The sequence below is a fragment of the Crocuta crocuta genome, unplaced genomic scaffold (assembly GCF_008692635.1).
Source record: "Crocuta crocuta isolate KB4526 unplaced genomic scaffold, BGI_CrCroc_1.0 scaffold8, whole genome shotgun sequence".
Classification (NCBI taxonomy): Eukaryota; Metazoa; Chordata; class Mammalia; order Carnivora; family Hyaenidae; genus Crocuta; species Crocuta crocuta.
This window is the reverse complement of record NW_027532162.1, coordinates 2,361,060-2,369,410: the sequence shown is the minus strand read 5'-3', so window position 1 is coordinate 2,369,410 and position 8,351 is coordinate 2,361,060. Positions and strand designations below refer to the sequence as shown.

At 50.7% G+C, this 8,351-nt stretch overlaps 1 protein-coding gene across 3 annotated transcripts in view; it reads left to right on the top strand.

Annotated features, from left to right (window-relative positions):
* Positions 1 to 8,351, top strand: part of PPP2R5C (protein phosphatase 2 regulatory subunit B'gamma) — a 127,579-nt gene that overhangs the window by 97,090 nt on the left and 22,138 nt on the right. For all 3 annotated transcript variants that reach the window (XM_077776544.1, XM_077776547.1, XM_077776548.1), the window contains 6 exons: positions 469 to 579; positions 1,627 to 1,719; positions 1,805 to 1,935; positions 3,507 to 3,566; positions 5,753 to 5,861; positions 7,467 to 7,520. In XM_077776544.1, coding sequence (XP_077632670.1) covers positions 469 to 579; positions 1,627 to 1,719; positions 1,805 to 1,935; positions 3,507 to 3,566; positions 5,753 to 5,861; positions 7,467 to 7,520 — 558 coding nt within the window. The remainder of the gene's footprint in view (positions 1 to 468; positions 580 to 1,626; positions 1,720 to 1,804; positions 1,936 to 3,506; positions 3,567 to 5,752; positions 5,862 to 7,466; positions 7,521 to 8,351) is intronic.

The following is an 8,351-nucleotide window of genomic DNA, read 5'->3' as shown; positions in this document are numbered from 1 at the left end:
TGTCCGGCCCGGGGCCCGCCGCTGGCTGTGCTCTGTGGGTGGCAGGGCCCTCGGGGCCGGCGCTCTGCTGCCAGTCGTTCAGTCTCCGCTGTTTCCTTCATCATCTCACCCGTCCCTCCCAGCACGCCGCCTGCCTCCTGGTTTTGCGTGTGCGGTGGAGACCTTGACCTCACAGCGGCCCCGGTTGCTGCTAGTTGTCCGTGAGTTTGGCAGCTCAGAGGGAGGTGGCAGTCTCGGTGTCCACAGCCACGTTTCCTGCTGCGGATCTGACCCAAGATCTCGTTGGGGAATCCACACTGCTTCTCAATCTTGGGAATAAGAACGAGCCGGAAAACCACTGGAAGCAGCAATCATTGGGATTAAACACTTTTCTGTGCATATTTTAATGTTTTCTGTAACCGGTTTTCAAATGGTTTCTGTAAATCTCTTTAATGCCCCAGTTATAATTCTAGAATATGTGGATTTTAGTTTGCAGTTAACATGTTTCGAACGTTACCACCTTCCTCCAATCCTACGGGAGCAGAATTTGACCCCGAGGAAGACGAGCCAACGTTAGAAGCAGCCTGGCCTCATCTACAGGTACTGAGCCTGGGGTGTGGGGGGAGGGGGAGGCCAGGAAGGGGGCGGGAGCAGAGCGCATGTGGCCGTGGGGGTTTCTCTAAAGCAAGTGCACTGGCCCCACGGCCTCACCCCGGCTGCTGGCAGCTGATCTTGCGAACAGGCTCTGATCTTGCGAGCCTGTGCGTACAAGGAAGGCGCTCCAGCAGACGTGAGAGCACGTGATGGTTTTTTTGTTCGTTTGGACACTTCACACCAACCACAGAGTTACTGAGTTGTCAGTATGTATGTGACGGAAATGACCACTTTGTTGATAGCCATGGACTTGAGGCCTTCCTCAGACATTTCCTGTTTTCAGCACTTAGATTCAGTGCGCCCCAGAGCTCGCCTGACTCTTTTTTCAAACACATCTTAAGGCAAAGAGTTGGTCGTTGGTGAGGCCGGATGCCTCAGAAGGCACGGAGCCCAGCACGAGCGGAGTGTGTGCGGGCCACGTGCCAGGTCAGGGTCTGGGCCGTCGGCGGGAGGGGAGCCGGAAAGGTGGGAGCTGGGAAGGAGCACAATGGGGAACAGAGCACAAAGTGGGGCTGTCGTGGAGGTAGAATGTCCCAAGGCAGGTGGGATTACTGTGTGACCACGACAGCAGGCAACCCACTCCTGGACGGGAGGGACGTCCCAGCCCTGGGTGACTGCATCTGGGACCTGCTGGCCGAGCCGTCCCAGCTTCCTGTCCACCCGGCTCTGCCTCTGCCCAGGACACGTGCAGGTGGCTGCCTCGCACTGTCGACTCTGACCAGCATCAGTTAAGCATTGGTGGCATGAGCCATGGGTATCGGTTTGTTTAAATGCCATTTAAGGGTATAGTCTGTGGTTCTTAGCTAAATGAAACAGTTACTATCATCGATTATAACTAGATTAAGCCATATAATTTGGTATTAATTCTGTATATAATGCTTTTTTTTAAGCCTAATATTTTCAGGCAGATATTCAACTCCTGGTTTGTCTTTAATCTCCATCTCATAAAATACCATGTTATTTGATTCATTGTTGTTTTTTTTTTCCTCCTAGCTTGTTTATGAATTTTTCTTAAGATTTTTAGAGTCTCCAGATTTCCAACCTAATATAGCGAAGAAATATATTGATCAGAAGTTTGTATTGCAGGTAGGTACAAATTAGCTAAAACTACAAAAGCCGTAATCTGCCGAACGGGAATACTGAGCCACTAAGTGTCTTTTTCTTCTTGAAGCTTTTAGAGCTCTTTGACAGTGAAGATCCTCGAGAGAGAGATTTTCTTAAAACTACCCTTCACAGAATCTATGGAAAATTCTTAGGCTTAAGAGCTTACATCAGAAAACAGATAAATAATATATTTTATAGGTAAGTCGACGTGTGGGTAACCGTTCTTTTTGCCTGATGATGCTCCTGTGTTCACACCTAATGCCCCCCTCACCCACCCCCAGCCCCTCCCCACTTGGCCTTCCTGTGTTTCCGTTTTCAGTGAACTGTCCACTTACCTGGACAAGGGTCCGTCCAGGCCCACACACTTACAGGCCCAGCTTAGATCCGGCCCGTGGTGGCATCAATTGCATGTTGACGGATGAGAGAGTTACTGTGGTTTCCTACCCATCCCTGGGTAGCTCACCGCATGAGCAGCATATCCAAAGAATTTGGGCTTCCCTGACTCCGGGACGGGTCAGCGGTAGTGACAGATCCTAGCGGTGACAGGCTCCACGTGCAGGCAGGTCTCACACAGTCCAGCCACGGTGCCAGAGTGAAGGTGACGCGCAGGCCCCTGCCAGGAGCACCACAGAGGCCAGGCGGGCCCCTTCTTAGACACGGTGACCCGGCGAGGGAGGAGGAGAGGGGGCCGGAGACAGGTGGAGACACCAGATGCGGGAAGTGCAGTCCCACTGTGGAGACCAGCAGCTTCTGGGAGTTCCAGAGCCCGGCCCTGGCGGCCCCCACCCCGCCCTCCCGGGCTCCGCGGGCTCCGCTGCTCTCTGTCCACACCTGCTACGACAGCCCAGCGTCAGAGCTCCCGGCATGTGTGTGGCTTTCCTTTGGGCTCGTTCCAAGCTGCTCACGTTCCAGGACTGGACACCCACCGCGGTCACAGAGTGACATCACAATTCCTAAGTGTCACGTTCCCAGCTCACATTTCTTGGCATCAGGCTTCCTGTTGAACAGGATCACAAGGGGCTGATGTGCTTCTCTACGAAAGCGTTATGTGCGTCGTTAAACAATAAAGAACAGCGACAGTTTCGGCCTAAACTTACTGGTGCACCTAAAGTGGGGGGTTTTTTTCTTAGAATTTAGGTTTTGTTCAAATAGCAGAATCACAAATCGACATTTGCATTAAAAGGTCTTGTACCTTAATTTTTTTAAATTTTTTTAATGTTTTTATTTATTTGTGTGTGAGAGAGAGACACATCAGGGTTCCGGAAGGTGGTGCTTAAAGCAGCGTGGGGGCCATGCGGGGTGTCTGTGAGGACGTAGGCGAGGCGGCCCAAGTGGGAAGGAAGGAGCTGCTGCCCTTGCGCCAACTGGCCTAATTCTTGGAGGCTTTAAAATGGAGTAAGGCGTCAAGTTAGGTTGTCATGAAGCAAAAAGGTCAGGCTCGGGGACGGGGAGAGGGATGTACGTGTGATCACAAGAACAGCAGATGGCTCATTGTCCCACATGGGTGGCCAAAACGCGGGTGTCGCGGTACAGACCCTTCAGCCTTTCTCTGTGTTTGAAAATTTCCAAAAAAAATGTTGGGGGGCGATTGGAGCCATCCCGTCGGGAAGGGTGAGCCGCCCCCGGGACGGTTTCCGAGGCAGGCGTGCCCACCGCTGAGCGGCCGCGTCACCCCCCCGCCCAAGCACGCTGTTCCCCATTCACAGGATTGTAGTCTTTCCAGCTATTATCTCCATGTCCAATTCTAAATGGCAAATTGCTTTTTCTAGGTTTATTTATGAAACAGAGCATCACAACGGCATAGCAGAATTACTGGAAATCCTGGGGAGGTGAGTGCTGTGTTCCTGGCAGTGAGTGGCCTGACGTGGAATTTATTCCAGAATGATCCAGTTCACGGAGTCTAGCAGCGAGGCAATCGAAACCATTTCCAAAGGAACCAAGACCTCACTTGATAGAAGGGGTGGGTGAGGTCTTGGGTCAGAGCCCCCCAGACAAGGAGGTCTCCTGTGTGCCTGGCTGCATGCACAGATTCTGTTCCACATACCTCCTCGAAGATGGTTAAGAAGGTTTATGTTTTGACATTTAGAAGAGTGGATCATTTATTGTACATCGGGGTTACTGAGTAAACGCTAATATTTCCAATTGCTTTGAATTTATAAAGTTTTTATATGTATACTTATAAAATTAACATTTCAGTGATTTCACCTCTTAACCCAAGTAGACTTCTTGCTTGCTATCATTTTTTTTTTATTTTTAAAATTTATTTCTGAGAGACAGAGAGAGAGAGACAGCATGAGCAGGGGAGGGTCAGAGAGAGAGGGAGACACGGAATCAGAAGACAGGCTCCAGGCTCTGAGCTGTCAGCACCGAGCCCGATGTGGGGCTCGAACCCACAAACCGTGAGATCATGACCTGAGCTGAAGTCGAACGCTTAACCAACTGAGCCACCCAGCCGCCCCTATCTTTTTTTTTTTTTTAAATCAGTGACCTGTAGGTTTTATATCAGACCTCCAACCCACTGTTTCCCAAAGAGAGTTCCTTGGAGTTCCACAGCCAAAAAAGCTTGGAAGTGCTCTCCCCAAGAATAGTGCATTAGTAGCAAAGGTCCTGAAGGGCCCTGCAGGGACGGATCCTCTGCGCTCGTGTTGAATCGGGTGGTCCCCAAAGCCTTTGGGACACAGAAGCCCGTCTCGGAACACTGTTGTCTGATCTGCCGATCGGTCGATCTGTGCTCCACTAGCGCTGAGAAAATGGACCTTGCTATTTTTAGATCTACCTTGAAAAACCCATTAGTCCTCCGGAGAATTCTGCGTTAACCTGCGTCAGCACGCTGGGCAGGTTTCGCTCTGGAGAGCGTAGTGAGCGGTCCTGGGGCCCTTCCTAGCTGTCCGACCTCCCTTAACCACTCTTGGCTGCCATTTTCTTAGTAAGGTGGGTGACAGTCCCCTCCCAGGGCTGTCGTGAGGATGGTGTGCTGTGTGAAGTGTCCCCCACGGCCTGGCGTGTCGCGCACACGGGCCTCCACACTCCCCGTGGCTATGATCGATGATTTTATCCTTCCAGAAGAGCTGTTTGGTCTTGAGGGCCTCCCCCGCGTGAAGGAGCAGGTCATCCTAATGCCCACCCTGCCTCCTGGATGGCTTGGAATAGTCTAGAACTCGTTTGACTGCTCTGTGGCCCTACCACGTATCTGTGCTTACCTAATACTAAAACCAGATAAAGAGTAAATAATGAAGCCTGCTTGCCCAACTGGACACCAGCAGATAACCGACTTGACATCAGAGACCAAAACTCCAGGGTTTTGTTTTTTTTAATGTTTTATTTATTTCTGAGACACAGAGAGAGACAGCATGCACAGGGGAGGGTCAGAGAGAGAGGGAGACACAGAATCTGAAGCAGGCTCCAGGCTCCGAGCTGTCAGCACAGAGCCCAACGCGAGGCTCGAACCCACAAGCCGTGAGATCACGTTCTGAGCTGAAGTCAGACGCCCAACCGACTGAGCCACCCAGGTGCCCCAAAACTCCAGTTTAGAGGCTAGGATTAAGACCCCCTTTCTCTGCAGGAGGGAGCAGCTCTCTGGCTGATTCTTAACCAGCTCCTGTTCTGCACACACAGACGTGCTTCCACCAACATTAGGGTACGAACTCCCATTTCTCGGGGGAAGTGTGACTTCCTAAAAATGGGTGAAGGACAAGTCAAGATGCCGGGTCCTTGAGCTGCCCAGCCTCCCCGCCCTTCTTCAAAAGAAGATGGTTTCACCCCCAGGGACTCCTGTTCGGGTAACACCCTGCAAACCAGAGTTGTAGAATTATTTTACAGTTAACAGAGACAAAAAAGACTGTGCTTCTGGGAAGGTGTTTCATTTTCTTTTTAATTTCTGCTAATGTCTGCCTCTTTTGTGAAACCTACATTTCACTTACTGATATTTCTGCTGAAAACACAAAAAAAATCAGCAAGATTTTTTTTAACCTAGAATTTGTGAATACTCAGACTTGGATACATTCTGTCTTCACAGTATAATTAATGGATTTGCCTTACCGCTGAAAGAAGAGCACAAGATTTTCTTGTTGAAGGTGTTGCTGCCTTTGCACAAAGTGAAATCTCTGAGTGTCTACCATCCGCAGGTAGGGGGTGATCCGCAGCGACACATGGGGGAGGGGGGCGCTAGCAGGGTGTCTCCGTGTGAGCGGCAGTGAGCTCACGGCACAGAACCCCAGCTGTCACCTGGGAGTGTCCACGTATCATGTTGCAGATGTCAGCTCTGGTGATAGTTGAAAGGATACAGGGGTAAAGAGATTTTGCCTTTTTAAAACAATCAGAAAAGTCTCAGGAATGGAGGATTTCAGAATTAGTTCTAAGCGCAGAGAAAGGGGTGACCCACTTGATGACAGGTGTCAAGGGAACTTCTCAGAGGGGGTTTCTGTCGTAGGATTTAAAATCTAGCTCTTTCTNTAGTTCTAAGCGCAGAGAAAGGGGTGACCCACTTGATGACAGGTGTCAAGGGAACTTCTCAGAGGGGTTTCTGTCGTAGGATTTAAAATCTAGCTCTTTCTGGGGCGTCTGGGTGGCTCAGTCGGTTGAGTGTCCGACTTCGGCTCAGGTCATGATCTCATGGCTAATGGGTTCCAGCCCCGCATCGGGCTCTGTGCTGACAGCTAGTTCAGAGCCTGGAGCTGCTTCAGATTCTGGATTCTGTGTCTCCCTCTCTCTCTGCCCTCCCCCACTCACGCTCTGTCTCAGAAATAAACATTTAAAAATAAATAAAGTCTGGCTCCTTCAAGGAAAAAAACCTCTCTGTGTGTGGCCAGCGAATGGCATACAAAAAAAAAAATGTGGGTTTTTTAAGTAAGCTTTTTATAGTTTGCATAAATCTACTTACAGTTAACACTGAAACTTCGGTCAGTAGGCAGTTAATACCCGGTTAGCTGGCCTCACTTTGCCGGGAGAGGATGTTTTTCCTTCCTTCTTGCACTTGTGAATCCTGCATAGACAGGTGCTGAGGGTCGGGGACAGGCCACGCGCCCGTGCGCCAGCAGCCAGCAGGCACCTCTGTCCCTCACATTGGGAGCGGAGCCCAGGATGAATCACAGGAAGTGGATTCTTTATGTGATTCTAATGACATTGGCTTCCTGAGAAATATTTTACTTGGAGGAGTTTTTTTCTTCTTTTTGCTGTTAACCGGTGATAATATCTTTATATCCAACCAGATTGTGATCATGTTGGTTTTTTTAATTAGGTTTATTTATTTTTAAGAGAGAACGAGGGACAGTGCAGGAGGGGCAGAGAGAGAGAGAGAATCCCAATCAGGCTCTGTGTTGTCAGTGCAGAGCCTGACGCGGGCTCAAACTCAGGAATCATGAGATCAGGACCTGAGCCACAACCAAGAGCCAGACTGACCGACTGCGCCCCCCGGTGCCCCCATGTTAACTGTTCTACGGGAGGGATTAACAGTTCAGAGGTTGAAGTTGGAAGCAGATTTTAATTTGGTTTTTCCCAAGCTCTTTGGTCATTTGTTCATTACAGTCTCCAAAAAGACCGTGAGAAAAATCCCCTCCACCCTGGGCGTACTTGTTGATGTTTGTCCGGAAGACTGTTCCCTGATGTGTTTAGCTTTCTGTCCTTGGTCCCTGAGAGTCCCCCTCAGNCCCCCCAGGGGCTCCCCCGGCGGGGGCGGGGCAGCACATGGTCAGAGGAGAGCACCGGTTGACGCTTTCTCTCCTCCTTTCCAGCTGGCCTACTGTGTAGTGCAGTTCTTAGAGAAGGACAGCACGCTCACCGAACCAGTGAGTACCTCCCCGGCCGCGTTGACGTCACACACGGGCGCTGACGTCACACTGTGGGCTTCCCCGAGCATAAATAGCACGGTCGGGCCGCGGGCCCCAGAGCCGTCCAGACCGCGTGTTGCATCCCAAGCTGAGCTGCCGACAGACGCGCCGGCTTCATGCCCGTGTGGTGGTTTCCGGACCGTAGTGATTTTAATTACAGGATCCTTTATTGCGGCGGTTATTGGATGCAATCAGATTGCCGTCTTCTCTGTGCGGGACTTTACTCCTTTGAATGTGAGGCGCTCGCGGGGTGTGGCCCCCGGGGCGCCTGCCGGGTTGTGTGAGTTGAACACTTTCACTCCTTGGCTTAACCACACCCGTAACTGGCTTCGATCGGACCAACTGTAGCAAGTTCTCGAAACGCTTGTGCCAAAGAGGCTTCCTTCCGCGTTCGAGGACAGCAAGTCGCTCATCGAGCGTCCGGGCAGTGCTGCCACGTGCTTAGCTTTCCGACGCTCTGGCGTGTGATCCGTGTTAAAGATGGAAAGGTTGTAGCCTAGATGAACAAAGCTGAGTGCACCGGGTGCCCAGTTAAGGGTTTGAATTCACATGTTTTAACAGCTTCATGGAGATATATGTCTCACACCATACAGTTCAGGCGTTTAAAATGTATAGTTCAGTCGCTTTTGGGTATATTTCATTATTCATTATCTTAATTCTGGTAAATTATATACAACGTGAAATTTGCCATTTTCAGTGCACGAGGGGCGTTAATTACATCCAGGGCCACACAGCCTTCCCCGCTGTTCCCAGAAGTTTGTCACNCCTGCAGAGGACACTGGGCTTGCT